This window comes from Sorex fumeus, unplaced genomic scaffold (genome assembly GCF_029834395.1).
Source record: "Sorex fumeus unplaced genomic scaffold, SorFum_2.1 ptg000072l, whole genome shotgun sequence".
NCBI classification, from domain to species: Eukaryota; Metazoa; Chordata; class Mammalia; order Eulipotyphla; family Soricidae; genus Sorex; species Sorex fumeus.
In genome coordinates this window covers 7,997,425-8,023,725 of record NW_026606129.1, presented here as the reverse complement: position 1 = coordinate 8,023,725, position 26,301 = coordinate 7,997,425, and the positions used below count along the sequence as shown (strand labels likewise).

The window sequence follows — 26,301 nt, the reverse complement described above, 5'->3', positions numbered from 1 at the left end:
GAAGCCCCCCGCCCACCCTCTGCCACTCTTGCCCGGGTCCCTCAAGACACGTTTCGGCTGCAGCAGCCACTCTCCTGGCCAGGTGGGCAGGGCCTGTGTCCACTCGGCCATCAGCGTGTCCCCCCTTAGCGGAGGCTCATGGGAACCAGAGAGCCGATGCAATGTCCATCCCAGTAGGGCAGCGCCCGTGACAGCTCTGGCCGGGTCCCCCCACCCCCCCCCCCCACCTGCAGAGCCCCAGACTTGCCACTCCGGGACCTCCCCTGCCAGCCGACCCCCTGAGGCCGAGTCCAGGGCTGGGGCGCCCAAGCACGTGTCCTTCACAGGGTCCTTGGGAGGGGCGGTGGGCTGGGTGGGCCGGGGGGGCTGCAGGGAACACGGCGGTGGCAGTGACGCCCCTGACGTGTCCCCCACAGCGACAGCCCCCACAGTGAGCCTGGCACCATCGACGAGGCCGACCAGGACAACGGCACGGAGCCCCACACCAGTGACGAAGGTGAGTGGGCGGGGATGCAGGCCACTCACCTGCTGGTGGCCCTTTGGCCCCTCCGGCTTCCAGGCTGGTCTTGTCTGTCTGTGTCCTGGCCCCGGAGGCCCCGAGTCCGAGGCGTGCTGGCCCCATCCCCGGGTCTGCTGGATGCGGCTCTGCCCAGGGGCCAGGAGCTGGGAGGGGCAGCAGGCGGAGGGCGGGAGCAGCCGTGGCCTCTCACATGCCCTTTGCCACGTTGGGGTTGGGCCCCCACGCTTGGCTGAGCGTTTTCACCTGCCGCGTTCTGTCGGACGCTCTGTCTTCCCGCCGTGACGGCTGCGTGAGTTTTGTTTCCTGTCCCACCACTCTGTCGGTCCTGCTGTCCCCGGCAACGTCTGCGTCCCGTCAGGCCAGTTTGCTCTCACAGGCTGGAGGCCCTGGGCACATGCCCCTTGATGCCCGTGTCGCTGTGCTCGGCATGTGACTGGCCTGGGGATGGCTTTGAGGCGGGCCTCGTCAGCGAGTCACGCATGTCTCTTCGCTCACGTGTGGAAGAGCAGAGAACGGGGACGAGCCCTCCAGCCGTCCAGCAGGGTCGGGCAGATGCTGTCCCTTCGTCATCTTTTTCCTCTTTGCGCTCCTTTCCTCCTCCACTTTCTCTTCATGTCTTCATGTCCCTTTGGTGGCCACATAATGACGCGTGGAGGCTGCTTGGAGCTTGGTGCCGGGGGTCAGGTCCAGGGGTGCTCAGGACCCCAGGGGACAAGATGGAGTCCGACTCTCTCTTGCAGCCACTAAGGGATCCCCCCTTCTTTTTTTGCATTTTGGGTCACACCTGGCGATGCTCAGGGGTTGCTCCTGGCTCTGCACTCAGGAATTTTTCCTGGCAGTGCTCAGGGGACCATATGGGATGCTGGGAATCGAACCCGGGTTGGCCATGTGCCTGCTGTACTATTGCTCCAGCCCCTGGTTTTTGGTTTTGGTTTTTGTGTTTCGAGTTGCCGTGAGATGCACAGTCACAGGAAGTACTTCTGTCGGGCTCCAGGGACCATTTGTGGTGCTGAGGACCGGCCCGGTCAGCTCCGAGTGAGGGAGGCACCCCCGCCCCTCGCTGTGCTCTGAGAGATGGGATCTGTCTGTCCATCTGGCCAGGGGATGTGAGCTTCGTGCCTCTGGACTACTCCAGGGCTAAGCAATCGCTTCTTGTTTTATGACGTCCCTGAAGTCTCGTTGCCAGGTCCCCATCTGTCTGCCCACGGCAGGAGGAAACTGGCTGCTAACCCCAGGCCCCCTCCCTGCTCTCCCACCCACTGTCCCCAGCTCTGGGGGTCACAAGCAAGCAACATCGACTCTTTCTGTTTGTTTGTTTTTGGGGTCACACGCAGTGATGCTCAGGGGTCACTCCTGGCAGTGCTCAAGGACCATACAGGATGCCAGGTATTGAACCCAGGTCGGCCGAGTGCCAGGCAAATGTCCACCCCACCGCACTGTGGCTCCAGCCCCAGCGTCAGCTCCTTAAAGCAGATTTCCTGTCGAAGCTTCTCAGGGGCCATTAGCATCATCTTCATAGAGCAGCTGTGGTCCTAACCTGACAGAAGCTGGTCCCTGCTGTGCGGGCTATGTCCTGACACACAGCCCCAAGTACATAGCCACACAACACACACACACACACACACACACACACACACACACACAGAGCCCTGAGTGCACACAAAAGGGGACAGAGGAGACCAAAAAGTCCTCATGCATGTCCACATTCCTTCATGTCCAAGGTCCCAGCACAGACCGAGTGTATGTGCGTGTGCGTGCGTGCGTGTGTGTGTGTGTGTGTGTGTGTGTGTCTGTGTATGCAGGGAGAAGGAGCCTCAGGACTGAGGCCCAGCCAACTCCTCCCGTGCCGCAGCCGCCCGCCTGTGCCCTCAAAGTCCGCTGTCCTGTGTGCGGGGACAGAGACTGAGGGAGGACGAAATCAGAGACTGAGGCGGGAACAGAGACGAGACTGAGGGGAGAACGGAGGGAGACAGAACCGAGGGGCCTCTCTGTGCGCGCAGCTCCCGAGTCAGCGCCTCCTCCCGGGGCCGGGGATTGCGGGCCACAGCCTGGTCCCCCCTGGGAGCCCTGGGGAACCAGGGCGTTCCTTAACGTGGTAGTTGAGAGCGCCCAGAGCCCCGGCACAGCTGGGAGGGCGCGGCTTAGACCCCGGCCCCCACACCGCCAGGAGTGGCCCCGAGCACGGCGGGGTGTGCACCCAAACCGACCAACAGAAACCGCATGGGGGTCCCCCAGGGCGGCGCCCCCTTGGACCCTCGACGGCGCTGACCTTTGAACTCGCTAAGGAGAACAGTGGGCCAAGGGGTGCGCGGGAAATGGGAGAACTTGGCTGGGGTGAAGGCCGAGCAGCTGCTCAGTTGGCTTCAGAGGCCGGGCGCCAGGACGGGGCTGGACGAAGCTGGACGGGGGCAGGACTGGGCAAGACGGGGCTGTGCGGCGCTGCCGGCTGTGGCTGGCCCCGACCCGCCCGTCTGTCCCCAGAGGTGGAGCAGATCGAGGCCATCGCCAAGTTCGACTACGTGGGCCGCTCGCCCCGGGAGCTGTCCTTCAAGAAGGGGGCGTCGCTGCTGCTCTACCACCGCGCCTCCGAGGACTGGTGGGAGGGGCGGCACAACGGCGTGGACGGGCTCATCCCCCACCAGTACATCGTGGTCCAGGACATGTGAGTGGCGCGCCTGCCCCGGAGCAGCGCCGGGCACCCTCAGCAGGCGCCCGGACCCGTCGCCTGCCACACCCGAGCCCCAGCGTCTGCCTGGGGTCCCCCACCCCCCGCCTCACACACACAGAGACACACTCACATACACATACACGCACACATAAATGCACAGACACACAGATACACATACAGATACACACTCACACACAGATACACAGACACACTCACACACAGATACACAGACACACACACACACATACACTCATACACACAGACACATACTCACAAACATACACTCACACACCGATACACAGACACACACTCACACACACATACACTCATACACACAGACACATACTCACAAACATACACTCACACATAAATACACACTCGCACATACACACACATACACACACTCATATGTAACACATACACTCACATACAGACACACACTCACACATACACTCACACTCACACATACACATTCACACATACACACATATATACACAATTCACACAGACAGACTCACGCACACTCACACACCCACTCACACACATATGCACACACAATCACACACATACTACACACACATATACAAACATGCATACACATACACACTCTCACATACACACACATATATATCCATTCGCACACATATACACACACATGCACACACTCGCTTACACACTGACATGCACACTATACACACACTCACACACATACACACACTCGCATACATACACTCATGCAACCCCTCCACACACTCATCTACACATGCATACACACACACTCACACACTCACACTCCCCAGGGCCTCAAGCAGACAGCCGGCCGGCTAGTGCCCGACACCAGGGACGTTCTCCATCCAGCCCCGGAACGGTTCAGCCTGTCCTATGGTCTGTCCGGAGGCCCTGAACTAGGACCCAGAGAAAAGCCCCTTGGGGCCGGGGATCCCTGCAGGGGCGGCGTGAGGGGGCATGCGGGGCGTCCTGAAAAGCCTGAGCCCCGCAGGGCGTGACCCCCCCTGCTCGCTCCAGCCCTGGCCGGGGTCCAGCTACTGGCTTCTGCCACACTGCCCGCACCCTCGGCCCCGGGAGGCCCGTGGCAGCAGGCCGAGTCCCGCCCTGACCTGCCCTTGCCCCCAGGGACGACGCCTTCTCCGACAGCCTGAGCCAGAAGGCGGACAGCGAGGCCAGCAGCGGGCCCCTGCTGGATGACAAGGCCTCGTCCAAGAACGACCTGCAGTCGCCCACCGAGCACGTCGCTGACTACGGCTTCGGGGGCGTGATGGGCCGGTAGGCGCGTCGGTCTGGCTACGTGGGCCCAGCTGGTCCAGGGTGCAGGGGGCCCAGAGAGAGGCGGGCGGGGCCCCACTGCTCCTGGCCCTGCCCCGCCCCCCTCTGCGGGTGTTGCCCACCCCCGGTGGTGGGAGGGTCGGCTATACAGAGTCACTCCACTGCCGGGACCACAGAGCAAGGGGAGGGTGGGAGCAGGGTGCCGCAGTTCCAGATGCCAGTTCCGGGGAGCTGCGGGGGGCATGGGTCCCCTCCCCACACACAGCGGCTCCCATGGGAGCAGAAGGGTCCCTGCCTCTCAGCATTCTCCACGGCGTCCCTCACTTGATGACACGGGAACGGGGGTCACGGACAGAGCCGCAGCCTCACTGTAGGGGTCACAGCCTTCCCTTCCCTTCCCTCCTCTTCCCTCTCTCCCTCTTTCCGGAACTATCTCTGGTTCTCTCTCTGGGCCCTGCTGCCCCAGCTTCTCTGCTTGGTCCTGTCGGGGTCCCCACAGGCGCTTGGCTTGGCCGGTTGCTTTGCTGAGTCCCCGGGACCCAGCACGCCACCCGCACACACCTCCCCAGCTCTCCCAGCAGTGCCCGACCCCGCCCCACCTCCCCTGCAGGGCCTCTGAGGCCAGAGCCAGCCCCCGGGGTGGGGCGCGGGACCCCGTTCCTTCTGAGTGCTGCCGGGAAGGACTTGTGGCCAGGGGAGTGTCCGAGGCAGGAGCTGGGTCACCTCCTGAGGGCCCCAGTACCCCCACGGGGATGGCAGGAGCCCAGGGGCAGCAGCTTGGAGTGTCCAGAGATGCTCTGTCCGTCTGCAGGGAGACGGGGGTACCACTGTCACCCAGTGTCCCGAGGTGACGCTCTCCGGCTGGCCAAACCTGTGGGCAGCCCTGCCCACCAAGCCCCTTCCTGGGCACCGAGGGCTGTGTCCACCCCAAGCCCGCTGTCGACGAGGGACCCTGCGGCTGGGGGGTGGCGCCCACTCGGGCTGGCCGGGCTGACCTCCGCCCCGCCTGGTCCCCGGCTCCTTTGCAGAGTGCGGCTCAGATCGGACGGAGCGGCCATCCCCAGGCGGCGGAGCGGGGGCGACACGCACAGCCCACCCCGGGGCTTGGGGCCCGGCATAGACACACCCCCCCGGGCCGCGGCCTGCCCCAGCAGCCCCCACAAGATCCCCCTGAGCCGGGGGCGCCTGGAGAGCCCCGAGAAGCGGAGGATGGCGACGTTCGGGAGCACCGGCAGCATCAGCCACCCCGACCGGAAGGCGCTGTCCGAGGGCCCCCCCATGCGGCCCCCCTGCGGCTCCACCAGGCACAGCAGCCTCGGGGACCACAAGTCCCTGGAGGCCGAGGCCCTGGCAGAAGTAAGGGCCCGGGGCAGCAGGCGGGGCGGGCTGCACCCAAGGCCAGGACTCAGCAGGGACCCCGGAGGGCCGCTCAGCCCCCCTTGCCCCCAGGAAGGGGACAGCCCGGCTGGGAGGGTCTCTGGGGAGGCAGTGTGGGGGGCGTGGCAGCTGTCGGCCAAAGAGCTTCATTCACCGTGCTGGGAAGACCCTAGGGGAACCGACTCCAAGCAGCCCCTCCAGCTCCATGCTCCCCCGCCCACATCCTGCTGCCCACCGGGGACCCCGGGCAAGCTCTGGGTGCAGCGTGGCTGGGCAGGCCTGTGGGGGGACGTGGGCAGTGGCCCTCAGGCAGGACAGAGCTGGGGGAACCTTGCGTGATGGCCACCAGGGGGCGCTGCGGAGCCTGATTCTCACACCAGGAGACACTGGACACCTCCAGGTCACTCGGGGTCACGCCAAGTTTGATTTGGCGGTCTCCCAGGGGTGACAGTGGTACAGAGGACCCCAGGGAGTAGATGGAGTTGCACACAGTTCTCTGATCCCCAGAGGTCCTTTAGGATGCAGAGCAGCACCCTGAGGAGCTGCGTCCTTGGAAGGAAACTGCCCCTAGCGCAGCCCTGCCCCCGCCCGCACCCGGCTCTGGAGACTGATGCAAGGCTCTCGCCTAACACGTCGCAGCTTTCCTGAGATGGCCGTCTTTCTGGCCAGGGGAGTGGGGTGGGACAGTATCCCCTGCATGACCGAACTCTACCTCTCAGGGCATCAGTGGGGGCCAGACTTCAACACGGGGTGGGACGCAACCGCAGCCAGCAGGCACCCCCCCTCCCCCGCTGGCAGCCACCTCCAGCCAGACGGAGGGAGAGAGGTGCCCGTGGGAAGCGAAGCTAGGGAGACAGTCGGCCCCTAGCCGGCCCGCCAGCTTCTGCCCAAGGACAGTGAGGCCAGCAAAAGCCCCGGCTGCCGGCAGTGGCAGGACAGTGGCCACCGCCGGCCGGAGGCGGCCAGGAAGGAGCAGCCGGCATATCTCCGGCTCAGTGCTCCTACATGAGCAGGCGTGGGAGGTTTTACTGGCAGGAGGGAAAGGGTGTGGGTCCTAGAGGCTGCATGGCGCCCCCTGCTCTGGGGTCAGCACCCGCACGGCCCTTCCCAGGTTCCGCTATGGACATTCCCGTAGGTGCCCTTCACAGTCTTTTAGTGCTGAGGACCTTCAACAAGCAGTCGTGGTCAGGAGTGGGGGTTGGACAGCCTGGGGGTGACCTTGGGGACGACACCTGGCGTCCGGCACCAGCCCTGCTGTGGGGAGTGAGCAGGGCCGCCTCTGCCGTCCAGCCTGGCGCAGGCCTGCCCAGGACGGCTTGGAAAGGCTCCGACGGGTTGTGCTGTCTGCTGGCCACTGCCTTAGTCTCCGCCTGTGGGTACCTGCTGGGGGTCCCCGGGCCTGGCCATGCCGCTCACAGCCACTGTCCACGTCCATCTGCGTGGGGGAGTGCCACCACCCGGCCATTGCGAAGCAAGACCCCGAGGCTTGGGGAGGCAGGTGGCAGGGCCAGGGCGTGAGCCGGGTCTGTCGGGCGGCGGGGCAGGTGGGCCATCGCGGCCACGGCCAGGCTGACCGGCTCTGTCCCTAGGACATCGAGAAGACCATGAGCACGGCGCTGCACGAGCTGCGGGAGCTGGAGCGGCAGAACACCGCCAAGCAGGCGCCCGACGTGGTGCTCGACACGCTGGAGCCGCTGAAGCACCCGCCGGGGCCGGTGGGCTCGGAGCCGGGGAGCCCGCTGCACACCATCGTCATCCGGGACCCCGACGCGGCCCTGCGGCGCAGCGGCAGCGCGTCCACCGAGATGATGACCACGTTCAAGCCCGCGCTCTCGGCGCGGCTGGCGGGCGCGCAGCTGCGGCCGCCCCCGGTGCGCCCCGCGCGGCCCGCGGTGCAGCATCGCTCCAGCAGCTCCAGCAGCTCGGGCGTGGGCAGCCCGGCCGTGACGCCCACCGAGAAGCTCTTCCCCCACAGCGCGGCGGACAAGTCGGGCACCATGTGACGCGCGGCCGGGCGGGGCGGCGGCAGGCCCTCCCCGCGGGGTCCGCGCCCCCCGGGACGGTGGCAGCGGCTGCGCTCGGGCCCCTGCGCGCGGGAAGCGCCTCTGCCCACGCGTGCTCGTGTGTCCTTGTGCGTGTGCGCGCGTGCCCAAGGGTACGCGTGTGTGTGCGCCGTGCACGTGTGCCCGTGTGTACGCGCGTGTGGGCACATGTGTGCGCGGGCGGGTCAGTAGGGGTGTGTGTGTGCGTGTGCGTGTATATATATATTTATGCATCTCTATACATATACTAGGCCTGGATGCGCGCGTACTAAATGTACATAGGGATCTCCTTTTTCTTTTGATGAAACTTAGATTTACCTCAGACCCCTGCCACCAGGCATCTCCCGCCGAGTGACTTGGCGGGGCTTGCAGGGACTCTTGTGGTCGGCTGCCCGGGCCCACGGTCGCTGCGAGTGAAGCAATAGTCCACTCCCTGCAGAACCACGTGGCAGCGGCCCTGCCGCCTCCACAAGCCGTGGCCTTCCCGAACAGTCGTCCCGGAAGGAAGGGGGGTGCGGGGTGTCCCTCTCCAGACCCACCCCAGACACTGGCCCCTCCACTCAGACCTGGCCCTGGCCGCAGCCTCTGGCTGGTGGCTGAAGGGGAGACAGTGGTGCAGGGCAGGGGAATGGGCAGGGCCGGGACTCGCCGGGAAGTGCTCCGTGCCAGCTGCAAAGCTCCACCTTCTGCCCCCTTCCGAACCATCACTTTTGGGTTTCCTCTTTCTACTCAGTCTTCTGTGCTGGACCCGGAACTGAGCGGGCCCGAATCCTCGGTCACACACACTGGCCCTCAGAGTCACCCCTGCGTGACCTCCATCGGGGGGGTGTGGGAGCCCCTGAGCTCAGCTCAGGGGGGTGCCGGGGCTACCCCTCCCCGTCCCTCCCCCCCTGCCCAGCCTGCTCCGCGTGGGCCGGGGCACCTTCAGGACCCTCCTCGCCCTGTTTTCAGTGGGACTCTTGGCTGCTCAGAGCCCGGGGCCCAATTCTCAGGAGACCGCGTGTCCTTGCCCTGCTCCCACCGGCCCCAGGGCACCGCGCCTCCTGCCAGCATCACCCGTTCCTCTCTCCCGAGGCCTGCGGGGCCCTTCCAGAGTTGGGGTCTCCCCGCCATCACATGCACACAGGGGCCCCGCCCCCGCTGGTGAGACAGTGTCACCCCGACCTCCCGCCCGGCCTTCTCCAGCCCAGTCAGGCGTACGCACCATCTCATGCAGGGCCCCCTCGGCCCCCTCCAAGGTAACTACACCCTGGGGCCCCCGTGCCTCGTGGGCGGGGCTGCAGAGGTGGGGAACGGAGCCCAACGGGGCCCGCCCACTAACTTGCCTTGTTCTGCTCAGAAAGGGCCCTGAGCGTGGGCCTCGCCCTGCGCTGTCTGGCCTGAGCGCCCCCAAGCACCAACAGCTGCGCATGGGCTGGACACGAGCCCAGAGACACTCCGGCCTGTGTCCTGCGTCTGCCCACTTAGAGCCACTGGCTCTCCGTGGCCCCCGCAGAAGGGCAAGCCCGGGGTGGCCCCTCCACCGCTCGGCCCGCCCCACAGCACTGGGTCCCCCCATGCCCACCAGCCCTCCCCACTCTCCGCCCTGCACACGCAGCCACCCCGTCTCCCGGGGCCCAACTAGCTCCCTGCCATCCGCACCACATTCCTCCCCGGTGGAAAGCCCCCAAACCCCGCTCCTAGCCAGGTGCAGGGCAGTGGAGGGGTGCTCCCCTGCCCTCCTCCTCCCCCGCACTCTGCATGCCGGCCCCCAAGCCGCCCGCCCTCAGCGCGGGCGCCCCGGCCCCTCTGCCTGTGTTAATCCACTATATATCGCTGTATTTGCTTCGACGCTGGAGAGTAACGGTTCCAATGTGAAACTCGGTTCTTTTTCTTTCTAAGGCGACCGTTCAATCGCAGACCATGCCACCCACCAGATCTTTGCAACCAGTAGATAGCTCAGTGTAGAAACCAGCTCCGCACCTTAGTGGTACCGCGCACTTGCGCGGGGGGCGGGGCGGGGCCAGCTCAGACGTCCCCACGGCCCCGGCTGCGCGGGGCCACCAGCACCTGAAGCCACACTCGGCTCTTCCTTGACAACGGGCATTTTCCTTCTTTCTGTTTCACAAGATGATTTATTTTCTTAGCCCTGGACCCCCGCCGAGGGCCGGCTCCTTGTCTCTCGTGTCACCGTGTTCCGTCTGTTCTGGGAATGAACCAGCGAGATGTTCATCGAAAACTGACCAAAGACAATTCACTCCCGGCCTGGTTTCGGGGCCCGGGGCCCAGGCGCCACGGAAGACCTTTATCTGATCAATCAGCTCGCGGCCGGGTGCCCTGTGCCCCAGCCCTGCCCTCCCCTGAGCGGGGGCGGGGTCCCGGCCGCCTTGTTCCCTGCTAACGATCATCTCACCGCGAAGCGCCTTTGGAAGTGCAAGCTTGGGGACCGGACTTGCACTGGCCTGGGGGAGCCCAGCGGCCGCCCTCCCCAGGCCCGGCTGCCCACGCTGCCCGCTGGGGGCTGGGCACGGGCACCCGCGGAGGGACCCTCAGGCTGCCGTCTCGGTTCTCGCTCTGGGGTGTCTGCCCCTGGTCTCACACACCCGGAGTCTCCGCCCCTGAGCCCGTGACTGTTTCTCCTGGCACCCCCGAAGCAGGAAGCAGGGGGTCCTTGCCCTGGGGGGCCTTGCCGGGCTGGGGCAGGCACGGGGATCGGGGACGGCAGAGTTGGTTTTCTGCTGTGCAGAGGTAATGCCGGCGCCGTGTGCCAGCCGCCCGAGTTCTCTGGGGCTTTTAACCCCCTCGGGGTGCCCGGAGGAATGGGGAGCAGGGACGCGGCATCCTGGGCTGCTCCGGGAGTGCTCCCTGCCCTGTGCCCGGCCCCAGGCCCCCCAGGCTGCTCCCGAGCCCCTCGGCAGGGGACCCGGGGCCGGGAGGGGTCAGGGGCTCCGTCTGGCCCAGGTTAGTTCGGAAGCGGCTGGTCTTTTCGTTTCCTTTGCTTCCCTTTGCCCCAACCGTGTCAGGAACACACCGGCCGTAGCCACCCCAGGAAGCTGCTGGTCACCCCAGTGAGGGTCCCTGGGGTCTCTGGGCCCAGCTCCAGGCACCCTTTGTCCCCCCGCCCGGCCTGACAGCGCCTGGCCGCAGCGTCTGGCCCACTCGGACGGTGCCTGCTGGTTTGTCGTGGAGCCTCCTGTGAAATAAAGCCTCGACCTTCCTCCACTGCCTGGGTCTGTGACGCGGGGGGCTGCGACCTCGTGCTCGCGTGTCGGAGGGGACGGGAGAGGCCATGGCGCGTCCAGGGCTCGGCTCACACTGTGTCGGGGGGTGACCTGGGGGTCTCAGCACACACGGGGTCTCAGCACACACAGTGGGCCTGGGCGTCTCAGCGCACGTGGAGTCTCAGCATACATGGGGGTCTCAGCACACATGGTGGTCCCGAGGGTCCCAGCACACACGGGGGTCCCAGCACACATGGGGTCTCAGCACCTTCCTGAGCAGCCCTGCAGGGCCAGAGCAGAGCACAGCGTCCTGTCATCTGCTCGAGGCAAACTGCGAGGCCCTGCCTGGTGCCTGGGGACACTCCTCCCCCCAGATAAAACTCATCTGATGACGAGGGGCCGATGCTGCACCCGTAACAGGCACACACACTTCCGGGGTTGCAGGGGTGGCTCCCAGGGTGGACCGTCCTGCTCAGTCCTGACCTGGGCTAGAGAAGACCCTTCCCCTCACGTCTTACAATAGCAGTGGGGCATGGGGGGGCACTCGCCTTGCACACCAGGTTCAGGTTTCATCCCGGACCTCCCCCCCTCCGTGTGTTCCCACTGCCAGGAGTGATTCCTGTGCTGTGACTTCTCTGTGGGCAGCAAGGAGGAACAGACCCAGCCTGCCTGTGGGTCCTGAGCGCCTCAGGGCAAGCCCCTCCCCAACTCCGGGGCAGGGTCCTGACGCCCAGCAAAGCCGCAGCTCGGAGCGGCCTGTGACCAGGAAGGCCTCTGATCGCAAACCACAAGCCGCCCAGCCGAGGGCCGCGCACCAACGGCCCACGGACAGTCCAGGCTTGGGCTGGGAGCTGGGCAACCCCGTGTTCACTGCAGCCAGACAGAGCAGCTTCAGGGACGACCCCACCCTGCCGTGCTCCATGCCTTTGCCTGGCCCACTCTCCCCAGCGCGCCCCCAGTGCAGGGGCCTCCAGAGGGGCCCGAGTGAGAGCACAGCGGGGGGGCTCTTCGCTGGCATGGGGCTGACCCGGGTTCCATTCCTGGCATCCCTTATGACCCCTGAGCACTGCCCGGTGGTGCCTGCAGACCCCCCAAAACAAGATAAGGAGTGGGCCAGCGAGACCTGGGAGATGGGCCTGAGCGAGTCCTGGGCCCCTCCCGCACCCCCAAACCTGTCTCAGCAGATCATGGGTACCCGGAGGTGTCCTGGCCGCCCCACAGTAAGTGTCCCTGGGAGCCCCAGGTCCAAAGTCCGTACTGCACAGAGCACGCGCAGGAGTGGCCCAGACACCAAAGGGCAAACATGCACACACGTACACTCACACGCACACACTCACTTGCACACACATGCACACACACCTGCACACACTCACACTTGCACACTCGCACACACTCATACACTCCAAACACACATGCACACGCACACACTCGCAGACACACTCGCACATACACACACGCACACTCACACACATGCACACACACACATGTGGCTCCCTCCTGGGGTCCTGCCAGCAGCGCAAGACTCCACGCTCCCTCTGGGCTGGGGTCTGCTTGGGTCCAGCCTCTGGGGCTCACGGCACCTGGATGTTGGGGGGCCTTGTGGCCCAGATGAGCACCTAGGGCCGTCTCCGCCCCCACCCTGAACCCCTGATTGGCCCCCAGCATCGTGACCCCTGGGGGTTGTGACCCTGCATTTCCACTCTCTGCAGGTGAGTGCAGGGTGGAGACTTACTTTACAGAGGGGAAACTGAGGCATGGAGTACCAGGACATGCCCCCAGTCCTGGGACCAGAGAGGAAGAGCCAAGGTCCCTGGCCACACTCCACCCCCCTCACCCCTACGGTGGCCTTGGCAGCCGGCAGGACCCAGGGGCTTCTGTCCTGGACACGGCTCACTAGAGCCCACTCAGGACCGTCAGGGCAGGGCAGCCACAGGACTGTGACAGGAACTCTTGGACCCTCCATAGCCACAGCAGCCCTCGGCGAGGCAGAGCAGGGCAGTGGGTGGGCAGCAGGTGGGCAGCGGGGGCCACCCTCCCTTCGGCTGACCTCCTTCCTGGTGTCTCCTGGGGACGAGGCGCCCAGCTCTGCCCGGGGCAGAGACACGGGTGGGGTGTCCTCGCCCTGTCCCCCCTTCTCCCCTGGAGAGCATCGAGATTGATGCTGGGGCTCGGGTCGCTTAAAGGGGGCCCAGGAGTCTGTGTGTGTGTGTGTGTGTGTGTGTGTGTGTGTGTGTGTGTGTGTGTGTGTGTTGGGGGAGGGGGCGCCAGTACGGCTCAGCTGGGCCACCAGCCTAAGTCCACAGCTTTCCCACAACTGGAGCCCACATCTGTGGTGCGCTACTGCCCCCGCGTGGCCACTTGCGGGATAGCATGCGGGGTGAAGGGGTTTTCACGCAGGACCGTGAAATTTATCTCTGAAGCCATCATCTAGATGGGACAACTCCGTTTTCCCAAATCTGCTTTACCTTATAAAACATTTCCAAATAACTCGCCAACTCATGGCACCGCCCTGATACACAGCAGGGCGCATGTCCCAGCCTCCCCCTACATCAGATGCTGCTGCGGCCGCACATGATAGTAAATGAATGTCCCGTGTGTTCAGGCTCCCTCGTTCGAATCAGGACGTGAGCCAGGCAGAACAGGGCTCCCTCTGCCACACGTCTGTCCTGGAACAGGGCCTCTGGCTCTGACCACAAGCTGCCACCCATTTTCTGGTTTTGGGGGTCTAGCGTTCCTGCTCTGAGTGGGGCTCCCTAGCTGGGATCCCGAAAGCTTGATTAAATTCCGTGCCCCCGATTTTGGCAAGACTCAGGGCTGGATTTGCCCCCGTGAGCAGCAGAGACATGGCGTGGGGATTGGATCTGTTCCAGCAGCCCAAACTCTGCCTGCCTGGTGGCCTGGCTCTCCCCACCCCCGGTTCCTCACTGGGGGCCAGACTGGGGATTGCGGTGTGAGCACTGGCCAGGAGGAGTTGAGATCTGGACCCGTGGCACCACGGATGCCCGCCTCCAGCCTGGTGAGTGACACCTGTCAGCGATTGCCACCATGGTCCGTGGGGGGTGCATGGGGACCTCAGGGAGGAAGGTCACGAGTGGCTGTGTCTGGGTAGGGGGGAGCATGGCCTCCAGCTCAGGCATGGACCATTGTCCACCTCGCCCCCAGACCCCCTCTCAGCTCTGGCTGGACAGCCCCAGGTGAGGTGAAGCCACCAGTGGCCACTGGTTGAGTCCTGACTTGTAACGTACGCGCCTTGCACACAGCTCCCGGGCTTGATCCCTGGCTACCCAGCCCCCAAGCACTGCCAGGAGTGATTCCTGAGTGCAGAGCCAGGAGTAACTATCAGGAGTGGCCCCAAACCAGACCAAAACCCAAATTAAAGTGAACAAACAAACATAAAACCTAATGACCTTGCCTGCAGCCAGTATCAGGAACGCGGGCCCGCTCAGGTGGGTCCTGGCCGGCCTCCTTCCTGGCCTCTCCCCAGCCCTCACTCCCCTTCCCTGCCTCCGCAGCCAGAGCTGGGCCACGTGGCCCCACTCCCTCACCCCCCTGCCTGGGGTCCATCGCCTGACGCTCTAGCTGCAGAGACAACCCACCTGGCCCCCCTCTTCCGCCCTCTGGGGGCAGCTTCCGGGAGCCTCAGAGGGTGGAGTCGACCACAAGATGTGCTGACCCTGACCCGGCCCCTTGGCTCCTCTGCTCTAGGGGCATCAGCTGGTTCCGCTGGCCACCTGCTCCCCCGCGGTGCCTGGTCCTGTTAATGGCTCTGGCCTCCTGGGACGGGGGTAGGCCTGAGCCAGGGCCATAGAATGATGCTTCGCACCCTGGTATGCATCAGCTAGGGCGCATACGGTTGCTCTTTGTGTCATTGCAGTTGGTAGCAGGATGACTGACTGGTCGGGGGCACAGGCTGGGAAAGGCCCCTGGGGACCACCCAGGCTCAGACGAGGTCTCCTTCAGCACACTGGTCCTCAGATGACAAGAGAGATGTCCCCAAGGGACACTGGGGGAACTTGTGCAAAACTCACGGTCCTGCCACCCACAAGTACTCAGAACTCAGTGTGCAGAGAAGGGGGCAGGGGACCCCCGGGGGCGCGGGACACAGGGAGTGGGGTGCCCAGGCAGGGGTGAGTGTGCAGATGTGCTGGTGACAGCCTTCAGGGAGAGTCTACTGGCATTACCTCACTACCTGGGTGGACGAAGTGTGCCTGCTCTCCTCAGCCGCTCAGTGACACTCAGCTCTAGGCATGACAGCAACCAGCCTGGCCCACACTCGTGGGGCTGGACATGTGTCTCCTCAACAAAGCTATGGCCCGCAGTGTGCACTGAATGCAGTAACTTGTACTAAAAGCCCACCCGCGCTGGGAAACCTGCATGGGGAAACATCACCCGAACTAGCTGCTCCGAAGAAGAGAAGTGACTTTAAATCAAACGTTTAGTTTAGGGGCTAGAGCAATGGCACAGTAGTTCACAGTAGCACGTGAACTTGCACGTGGCCCATGCGGGTTCAATTCCCAGCATCCCATAGGGTCCCCCCCAAGCACCGCCAGGAGTGATTCCTGAGTGCAGAGCCAGGAGTAACCCCCGAGCACCGCTGGGTGTGACCCAGAAAGTCAAACAAACAAAAAAAGAGGGAGGATTGGGGTTGAAGAGATAACACAGGATCAAGGCAATTGCCTCGCATGCAACCCACCCTGGTTCAATCCCCAGCATCCCATTGGTCCCCTGAGCACTTCCAAAAGTGATCCAAAAAAAAAAAAAGTTTAGTTTAATTAAAAAACTTTTTTTTAAAGGCTTCCATTTTAAGTCCAGAAATCCTCCTTGGCCTCTGAGCGCCGTGGAAACCAGGAAACTCCATTCCCGTTTTTGGCAGGAGCTCCTGTGCTGAGCGAGGACGGTGCACGGCACTGCACGGGGACACCCGTTTCTCGCGGGTCCGGTCCCCGCACCGACCCCAGGCCACGGCGGGGAGCGGGGGCAGCGCGCGCAGGCGCAGAGCGGCGGCCTCGCGCGCGGACTACGACTCCCGGCATGCTCCGCGCGGGGCGCGGCCGCGGCGCGGGCGGATGACGCGCGCGAGCAGCGCGGGGATTTTCGAGTGGCCGTGGAGCGCGGGAGGCCGCCGGCTGGCCGAGCCCGCCGGGAGGGACCATGGACTCGCTCGCCGAGCCTCGGTGGCCGCCGGGCCTGGCGGTGATGAAGGTGAGCGCCCCGGGGCCGTGGGGCGCGCGCGCCGGCCGCCCGGAAGGGCCGCGGCCCGTCCCGCCGTTGTCGCGCCCCGGGCGGCCGCCGCGGTGACCGCCGGCCGCGGACCCGGGTCCGGCCGACGCCCCTCGGCGCGCCCGCCGGCTGCCCGGAAGCCCGGCTGGCCTGTCCGGTCGCCCCCTCGCTGGGCCTGTCCGGTCGCCCCCTCGCTGGGCCTGTCCCGTCGCCCCCTCGCTGGGCCTGTCCCCTCACCTCCTGGCGCCTGGCCCCTGCCCCCTAACTCTGCCCGTTCCCTAGTCCCCTCCCTGGGCCTGTCCCCTCCCTCCCTCCCTCCCTCCTCCCTAGCTGGCCCTGCCCCCCGTCCCCCTCCCAGGGTCTGTCCCCTCCCTCTGGCCCCGTCCCCGCCCTCCCCAGCAAGCGCCTTTCCCAACCGGACAGCCCTGGGCGCCGGTCCTGGGCACCTGGGCACCGGCCAGGTCTGGTCCAGGCGGTGGTTTCCGTTTCTGACGGGGCAGCCTTGCGTTTTCCTCTCGACCCTCCTCCCACCCGCCCCCGCGCCCCCCTCGGCGCCCCAGGGTCTTCCCTGGCCGGTTCCTGGGCGCGCTGAAAGGTGAGGGCAGCGGGGACTGGGGCAGTGGCCCAGGGAAACAGCGTCTGCTGGACCCTTGCTGGGTGCCAAGAGGCTCAGTGGCGCTGGCTGCCCCCATCTGCCCTCTAGGCCGCTCTGTGGGAACTGGACAGCCCTGAGCACAGTTCCTGGCACTGGCCGGGGCCATGGGATTGGGCCCGAATTGATTTGTCGGACTCAGGCACGGGCGCAGAGTTGGTGCTCAACTAACTTGCTGGCGGGGCGGGGTGCTGGGAATGTGCGCTGGTGTTGGCACGTTGACTAAAACAATCGGCAACAACTTTGTTACTGTGTATCTCACGGTAATTCAATGAAAAAAACAGCAACCGCTTCCTCCGCGCTGTTGAAACTCAACTAGAGAGCATTCAGCGAATATCATTTTTAATTTTTATTATTGTTGACTCTTTAAATGTGCTGGGAATTTCTCCCCTTTTTATTGGCTGTTGTAAAGATTGAATTGGTAAAGGAAATGCAAGCTCGCTGGTTTGTTTTGGGGGTTCAGGGCCACCCAGCGGTGCAGAGTGACCCCTGGCAGTGCTGGGGGAGTCATTTGTGGCGTCAGTACTTGAACCGGGTGGGATGGATGCAAGGGCAATGCCACCCGCTAGGGCCCGAAGAGCTGCCGGCTTGGCAGTCCCAGGTCCCTGCGCCTTCCTGCGGGGTCTCTGCCCTGCTCGGTGTTCAGCCCCAGCGAGTGCTCGAGGACAGGGCTGCTGGACCCTCCATCAGCGCCGCGGCTTGAGTCCACCGTCGGCAGTGTGTGACCATTGTCTGTTATACGGGAGCTGCCCGACTCCCGTCCAGGGACAGGGAAGGAGGTAGCTGCTCCCGGAAGTCGTGGCTCTGGAGTGATTTCTTACCTTCAAGAAAATGAGACTGGCAGTCCCAGTGCCCGCCCGAAGAAGGACGCTGGTACCTGGAGCGAGTCGCGCCCCGGTCTGCACGTGTGTTTTCTGGCATTCTTACCTTCAAGAAAACGAGACTGGCAGTCCCAGTGCCCGCCCGAAGAAGGACGCTGGTACCTGGAGCGAGTCGCGCCCCGGTCTGCACGTGTGTTTTCTGGCAGAGGGCTCGTGCCTGGGACCCGTGCTCCGGTGGCGTATGCCCCGCCACACTTACTGTCCGCAGCTCTTCTCGTTTGATTTTGTCTTTCGACCACACCTGACAGTGCTCAGGGCTTACTCCTGACTCTGTGCTCAGGGATCACTCCTGATGGGCTCAGGGGACCGTATGGGGCGCCAGGGTTTGGAGCTTGAACCTGGTCAGCTGCGGGAAAGGCGAGCGCCCTACCCTTGGGATGTGCTTCCGCCCTCTCAGATTTCTGTTTGTTTCCACTGAAACGTGTCCATATTCTGTGGCATTTAAAATATAGATTTTTTATTTTCCTCTTACACTTTATCCAAACACTGTGGTTTATGAAGTTGTTCGTGATGATTTGTTACAGGCACTCAGTATTCCAACACCAGTCACATCACCTTTACACCTTCCTTTCACCATGGTCCAATTTCCCCAACCACCCCTGAAGCCTGCCCCCACGGCAGGCCTCACTAGTTTATTTTGTATTGCCTGTTATCAATAATTTGCTAACAGTATGATTGAAAAAATGTTTCTTTAGCAGAAAGTTAGTGAAGATTATTGTATATCTCATGGCTTCTTTTTTTTTCTTTTTTTTTGCTTTTTGGGTCACACCCAGCGATGCTCAGGGGTTACTCCTGGCTCATGCACTCAGGAATCACTCCTGGCGGTGCTCGGGGGACACTATGGGATGCTGGGAATCGAACCCGGGTCAGCTGCGTGCAAGGCAAACACCCTCCCCGCTGTGCTATGGCTCCAGCCCCCATAATTGAGTTTTGGCTACATGCCTAGCCCCGTCCCCACCCTGTCAGCCTCCCTCCACCAGTGCCCAGGTTCCTCACCCCCACCCCACCCCTGCCAGCGCATTTGGTCTCTGAAGTCTGGGTCTCATGTTTCCAGTGTTGTCCGGATGTCTGTGCGTGTTCCAGACCACAGCGCCGCCACGGCCCCTGCCCTCACCCTGTTCCTTCCTCAGGTTTTTCTTCCCCTGTTTATTTCCTTCTCTGTCCTCCCTGTATTCGGGGCTGGGGTGATGTAGGCAGCCCCTTCACTACAGTCCATACCCGTCCAGTGTCCTGCAGGCCACAGACGAGTGAGACCCTCCTGGGCCCGTCTTCCTCCAGGTCATCCCGTTGCAGCTGATTGCTCTCTTTCATCGCTCCTCACGCCAGCAGTGTCCCGCCACGTGTGTATCCCACGTCCCCGTCGCCCGTTCACTGTCATCGGGTGCCGAGGTGGTTCCAGGCCTTGGCTGTGTACTGAGTGCAGCATGAGAATGGTTTCCTGTCCGGGGTGGGAACCCTAGGCAGACTCCCCGGGCCTCCTGGCAGCTGAGTCTGAGTTTCCAAGAACGCTCCTGCGCTTTGCCACAGGGCTGAGCCAGGCAACATTCTCCCCCGCAGTCCGCAGTCCGTGACAGCACAGACCGACCACTCCACTCTGATAGCGACCACTCCACTCTGATAGCGTGCTTCCTCCTGTGTGAGGTGACGCCTCGTTGTCGCCTTGGTTTGGATTCCCCTAGATGGGTGACACTGAGCAGCCTTTCACGTGCCTTGGCCACCCACATCTCTTTTTCGGAGAACTGTTTGTTCATTTCCTCTCCCTGTTTTTGGATGGGGCTTTTGCATTTTTTCTTGTTGCTCTTCGTGGGTGCTTTGTATGGACTTCCTCTGATGCCGTGAATGCAAATGCGTTTTCCCCTGTCAGTGTTAGCCTGTGATGCTTTTGCCCGCAGAAACTGTAAATCGATGTAGTCCCATTGGTTTATTTTTAATTCTGTTGCTTTTGCCAGTGGTGTCATGTCGCCGAAGACTCCATTTGAGGCCCAAAGTGTGGAGTGATTCGCCTATATTTTCCTCGGTGTACCCTGGAGTTTTGGGTCAGATCTCAAGGTCTTTGATCTGCTTTGAATTCTCTGGAAGGTGTGAGATACGGATCTAGCTCTAGTCTCATCCATGTGGCTTCTCCAGCACCATTTGTGGAGCAGGCCAGGTTTACTCCATTTCGTGTTCTCAGCTCCTTTCTCAGAAATCAACTTTTTTTTACGGGAATTTGTCTGGGATATCGATTCTGCCCCGGGTCAGAGGGTCTCTAGTCCAGCGCCAGTCTGTGTATCACTTGTGGCTTATGGTGCAGATTAGAGGACGGATGCCTCCCAGTTTCTTATTTTGCAGCCTGGCTCTGGCTATTCGTGGTCCCTTCTGATTCCATAAAAACGTTATTATTGACTTTTCTAGGTCCTTGAAGAATGTCGCCTGGATCTGGACGGGGATTGCGTTTATTTATATAATAACTAGGGAGGAGGGTCGTTTTGACAATATCAGGGCATTTTGTCCATTTCCTAGGTCTTCTGTCACTTTCTTCAGTGATTTAAGGTTTTCACGATACTTGATGTTCTGGGACACTATTCTAAATGAGACGGACCTTGATCTGTTTCTCCTCTGATTCTTTGTACATAAGAATGCAACTGATTTTTGTGTATTGACTTTGTAGTCGGCTGCTTTGCTGAATTGGTTTCTTGTTTCTGGGAGCTTTTTTGTGGCTCTTTTAGGGTCTTCACATCATCTGCAGATAATGAGAATTTCACTTCTCCTTTTCCAGTTTGGGGCTGGAGCGATAGCACAGCGGGTAGGGCGTTCGCCTTACAAGCGGCCAACATGGCCGACCCGAGTTCGATTCCTCCGCCCCTCTCGGAGAGCCCGGCAAGCTACCGAGAGTATTGGATATGCCAGACACAGTAACAACAAAGTCTCCAATGGAGACGTTACTGGGCCCGCTCGAGCAAATCGACGATCAACGGGAGGGCCTTTACCTTTTCCAGTTTGGATCCTTCTGATTTGTTTTTCTTACCTGATTACTGGCGCCAGGACTTCTAATACGATCTTGAATGAGCGTGGACACTGGACATCCTTGCCGCGTGCCGATCGCAAAGGGAATGCTTTCAGCTTTTGCACTGTTGAGATGGAGAGTTTTATGTTCAGCTTTTCATATTGGCTGTCAGCTTATTATGGAATGCTGTTGGGTCTTGCCAAAAGCTTTCACTGCTTCAAGTGCTCTGATCACATGATTTTTATCTTTCACCCCAGTGGTAAATTAGGGAATTCCATTAGTTGTTTTGCGTCTGTTGAACCATCCTTGCAACCCTGGAATGAGTCCCACTTGATTGTGGCATATAATTTTTTTGCTATGTTGTTGGATTTGGCTTGCTAAGATTTTGTTAAGGACTTTTTGCATTGGTGTTCATCAGGGAGATTATCCTGAAAGTTTTTTTTCTGGAAGTGTCTCTGTCTGCTTTGGGAATTAGAGTAATGTCAGCTTCGTAGAAGGTGTTAGGAAGGATTCTTCGGTATTTTGGAAGGGCTTAAGGAGTACAGGCAGTAAATATTTTTTTTAATTTAATTTTGTTTTTATAAAGTTGTTCACAATAATTGATTACATTTAATATTTGAATATTAATTTAAATCCCACTACTGTTAATTTATTTTTGTATTGCTAGTGATTCCTCCGCCCCTCTCGGAGAGCCCGGCAAGCTACCGAGAGTATTCGATATGCCAGACACAATAACAACAAAGTCTCCAATGGAGACGTTACTGGGCCTGCTCGAGCAAATCGATGATCAACGGGAGGGCCTTTACCTTTAGTTATGAATAATCCACTAAAAATGGCCCAAAAAAGTTTTCTTAGAGGCAAGTGAAGATTGTTATATCTCACCCAGGAGCCATTAAGCCCTTCTTAGGAGATTAGTAACATGTTGTTAAAGTTTGAACCTGTATGCATATATATATATATGTACATATATATATACACACACACACACACGTGTGTGTGTGTGTGTGTGTGTGTATTTCCCCCTAAGATTGATTTGGACATTAAGTCTTCTTTGAAGGTTTGATAAAACTCTCCAGTGACCCCATCTGGACCGGGACTTTTATTCCCGGAGAGATTCTTGTTGCTGTCTCAGTGTGCCGTGTGACGGGCCTGGCCGGGCGTTCTTCCTCCTTGCTCAGCTCGGGAGGTCGCGGCTCTCGTGACCTATCCTTGGGGCCTCTGGCTTCAGAGCATGAAGTTATTCCGAGTTACCGCTCATTATATTTTGAATTTCTGAAGGGTCTGCTGTAATTTCTCCCCTCTCGTCTCTGATCTCATATATTTGGGCATTTTCTCTTTTCTTCCTCATGAGTCTGTCACATTTTTGTGTTTTGCAAGTTCTGGTCCTACTTTGCATTTTTTGACACTGGGGATAAGCAGAGTCCCTCTGACTCTGGCCCTGGCCCATGGCCGTCAGCGGTGGCTGCTCTGTTGCGAGACCGGGAAAGAACAAGCCCTGAGACGGGAGTGTGCAGGCAAGCCCAGGGTGCGGTGGTTGCGTTCCAGCCGGCCCATCTGCTTTGCTGCAGTGTCCAGGCTGCCCGTGCGGCCCGGTGCGTCTCCCCTGGGCGGTGCCGTAGGACGTGCCCTGCAGACCGCAGGGCTTTGGTGCCACGCTTAGCCCCAGCCCCACGCCTGCTCTGAGTGTGGGGACTGTCTGCAGCTCAGACCTTCTGGGATGATCTGTGCCCACTTATCCTGGAGGCACTGCCGTGAGGCGTCGGCCAGCAGTGATAGAAGCCGAAACCCTCTGAGGAGAAGGAGCTGGGGACGTGGAGGCCGGGCAGGAACACGCGACTGAGGAGGGGCTGGCCTGCACAGGCCTCTCAGGGTAGCCGCTTTGTCCTCCAGTGTTCCGCGTCACCTGACCTGACACTTTAGTTCTTGTTTGGGGCCATACCTGGCCGTGCTTAGGGGCCACTCCTGACTCAGTGCTCAGGGGCCACTCCTTGACTGGGGCTTGCTCTTGGTGGATCGTGTGGTGCTGGGGGTTGGCGTGGGGACTCTGGCTTACAGAGCGCCAGGTCTGCCCTATCACCCCTACCCCGCCGGGCATGGAGTGTGCTGGACTCCTCCGGGTGGGCTTTCCCGGGCTTAGCCGGGGCAAGTTAATTTTGAGGTTGTGCAGTGACAAAGAGGTATTGTTAAGTCACACATTTTTTCGGGGCTGGGGAAAGAATATTCTGGCAGACACTCACTCCAGCCTTGGGTCTTTCTGATGTCTGTGTGCATTCTTGTGTTTCAGACGATAGATGATCTACTGCGCTGCGGAATCTGCTTTGAGTACTTCAACATTGCCATGATGATTCCTCAGTGTTCCCATAACTGTGAGTACAGGCTGTTTCTATGAGCCAGAAAGTACCTGGTGATTCCTCATAAGATAATGTTCATTTAACAGCAAAGTTAGGTGCGCACTTTTTTCTTTTCTGTTTTTTGCAGGCACAAAATAATTTATATTGCTTGCTTCATTAAATGGCTAATTAAATTATTAAAACATGCCTCAGTAAAAGAGAATTGTTCTATCTCACCATGGAGCCATTACATCCTTGTTTGATGGTTCCCTGAGCTGATGGTTCTGATGGTCCCCTGAGCTGGTGGTCATTACATCCTTGTCTGATGGTTACTCCTTGAGCTTGTGTGTTTGTGTTTCGTTGGTGTCTGTGTTACTTCCTGCTGGGGTATGGGTGCTGGAGAATTCGGAGATGTCCTCAGGGCCCCATGCTGCAGAAAGTCCAAACCCCTGGGCTGTGACTCCCCAGGGAGCCGCGTGGGCTGTGAAAGTCCAAACCCCTGGGCTGTGACTCCCCAGGGAGCCGCGTGGGCTGTGACGATTCAATCTATGGGATTATGTCTTGATACATTTTTATTTTCTTTTGGTTTGGGGGCCACACCCAGTGATGTTCAGGATCAACCCTCCTGGCTCTGCGCTCAGGGATCAGGCCTGGCGGTGCTCAGCAGACCGTAGGGGCTGCCGGGGATCGAGCCCGGGTCAGCCGCTTACATGGCCAGGGCCCTCCCTGCTGTCCTGTCACCCAGCCCTTCCGTCACGGTAGATTTCGGCTGTTACCTAGGGTGTTCCTCTTTCCACAGGCTCCCACGTCCTCCCTCCGTTCCGATCCCAGCTTGTTAGACCGCACTCACCTTCTATTTGAGATTTCCCTCCAAACTCTGAGGTTTCTTCTCTGCTCCTGTTTCCCCCAGTGCTTAATTTGGGATCGTTTCTATTGTTACAACTTTATTGATCTTTTCTACAGTGTCTTAGTAACAGTCTGATCGAGTGAAGACTTCATTTTCGGTGTTACCAATGATCTTTGATGTTATCTTTTTCGTTTCACTTTGGGGCCATGCACAGCAGTGCTCAGGGCTTACTCCTGGCTCTGCGCTCTCAGCAGCTACTCCTGGCGATGCTTGGGGGGCCACATGGGGGGCTGGGGATTCACCTGGGTTGGCCGTGTGCAAAGCTCCTGCCCTACCCCTGTACTGTCATTCTGGCCCCATATTTCCTTTTTGGTTGGAACTAAGTCCATCTCTCTCCTCATTGTGTATCTTTTTTTAATGTAGGAGCACTGCTATTTATTCATTAGCTGATTGAACTGGGCATGAACTCCACCTTACTTTTTTTTTCTTCATTTTTTATAATTTTCTTTATTGAATCACCGTGAGAGCAGTTACAAAGCTTTCGGGTCTAAGTCTCGGCCATACAGTGAAACACCTGTACCTTCACCAGTGCCCATTCTCCACCCCCAGCAACCCCAGTACACCCCCATCCCACACCCTCCCCCTACCTGTGGGGCAGATGATTTCCACATTACTCTCTCTCTACTTTGATCACATTCAGTATTTTGACACCAGACCCACCATTATTATTTGGGATTTTACCCCAACACTCAGATCTGCTGAAAAGGCAACAGTAGACAATTTGTTTTCTATTGCTGGTTATGAATAACATGATGTCACGTGACTGTAGTAGTGACCGCGCAATTTTGTAATTTCGAAATTTTAACACTTAAATCTGGAGGGATTTCTGCCAAAACCTGCTGGGTTCCGAGATTTGTTCCTGAGCCTCTGGGATCATGGCCGTTAAGCAGCTTGATCAAGGAGCCAGAGAGGCCATTCGTGGGCGGCAACACGCGGTGTTGTTGGGGTGGGGAGAAAAGGGTCAGCTCCACCCCCGTCTCGTGAGGCCCCACGTGTCTCGTCGCTGCGGGTCCAAACCTGACTGTCCAGTGGCCTCTGGAAGATGGCGGCCACTGAGCTGCCAAGGGGGAGCAGGCGGAGGGACAGCACCCTTACCCTCCTGGGGTGGCCCGGCGACAGTAACCTACTGCGGGTCCGGATGCATTTCTGTCAAAAGCTGCAGGGTTTGGAGATTTGTTTCTGAGTCTCTGGGATCATGGCTGTTAAGTGACTTGATCAGGAACCAGAGAGGCCGTCCGTGGGTGGTAATTCGTGGTCTCATTGGGGTCGGGAGGAAAGGGCCAGTTCCACCCTGAGGCTCCACGTGTATTGTCACTGCGGGCCAAAACCTGACTGTCCAGTGGCCTCTGGAGGATGGCCGCCACCAGGCCACCAGGGGGAACAGGCCAAGGCACGAAACCTATTCCCACCTGGAGTGGCCCAGCGCCAGTAATCTACTGCAGGAACAGGACGCATTTCTGCCAAAAGCCTTTGGGTTCTAAGATTCGTTTCTGGTCTTTGGGATCATGGCCATTAAGTGGCTTGATCAGGAGCCAGAAAGGCCATTTGTGGGTGGTGACTTGGGATCTTATTGGGGTGGGGAGGAAAGGGCCGGCTCCACCCCCATCCCGTGAGGCCCCATGTGTCTCGTCATTGTGGGCCCAAACCTGACTGTCCAATGGCCTCTGGAAGATGGCGGCCACTGAGCCGCCTAGGAGCAGGCGGAGGGACAGCACCCTTTCCCCCCTGGGGTGGCCCGGCAACAGTAACCTACTGCGGGTCCGGACAGATTTCTGCCCAAAGCCACTGGGTTCTGAGATTTGGTTCTGAGTCTCTGGGATCATGGCCATTAAACAGCTTGATCAGGAGCGAGAGAGGCTGTTCGTGGGCGGCCACTTGGGGTCTCGTTGGTGTGGGGAGGAACGGGCTGGATCCATCCCCAAACCGTGAGGCCCTGCGTGTCTCCTCACTGCGGACCCAAACCTGATTGTCCAGTGGCCTCTAGATGGTGGCCACTGGGCAGCCAGGGGGAATAGGCCAAGGCACAAAACCTTTTCCCACCTGGGGTGGCCTGGCGACAGTAACCTACTTTAGGGACCAGACACATTTCTGCCAAAAGCCGTTGGGTTTTGAGATTCGTTTCTGAGTCTCTGGGACTTTGGCTGTTAAGCAGTTCGATCAGGAACCAGAGAGGCCAGGCCTCCAATTATGTAGCTGAGCCGGAGGTGGTTTGTGGGTGTATCTCCCACATACCT

The 26,301-nt window shown here is 60.4% G+C and overlaps 2 protein-coding genes across 3 annotated transcripts in view; both read left to right on the top strand.

Moving 5' to 3' along the window:
- Window positions 1-7,902, top strand: part of SRGAP3 (SLIT-ROBO Rho GTPase activating protein 3) — a 128,573-nt gene extending 120,671 nt beyond the window's left edge. For both annotated transcript variants that reach the window (XM_056128987.1, XM_056128986.1), the window contains exons 18-22: window positions 417-496; window positions 3,002-3,182; window positions 4,323-4,472; window positions 5,501-5,828; window positions 7,439-7,902. In XM_056128987.1, the coding sequence (XP_055984962.1) occupies window positions 417-496; window positions 3,002-3,182; window positions 4,323-4,472; window positions 5,501-5,828; window positions 7,439-7,852 (1,153 nt within the window). In that variant the 3' untranslated portion in view covers window positions 7,853-7,902. The remainder of the gene's footprint in view (window positions 1-416; window positions 497-3,001; window positions 3,183-4,322; window positions 4,473-5,500; window positions 5,829-7,438) is intronic.
- Window positions 7,903-16,144: 8,242 nt separating this feature from the next.
- RAD18 (RAD18 E3 ubiquitin protein ligase) overlaps window positions 16,145-26,301 on the top strand; it is a 75,085-nt gene continuing 64,928 nt past the window's right edge. The window contains exons 1-2 of the mRNA XM_056128988.1: window positions 16,145-16,293; window positions 23,115-23,196. Of these exons, the coding sequence (XP_055984963.1) occupies window positions 16,243-16,293; window positions 23,115-23,196 (133 nt within the window). The 5' untranslated portion in view covers window positions 16,145-16,242. The remainder of the gene's footprint in view (window positions 16,294-23,114; window positions 23,197-26,301) is intronic.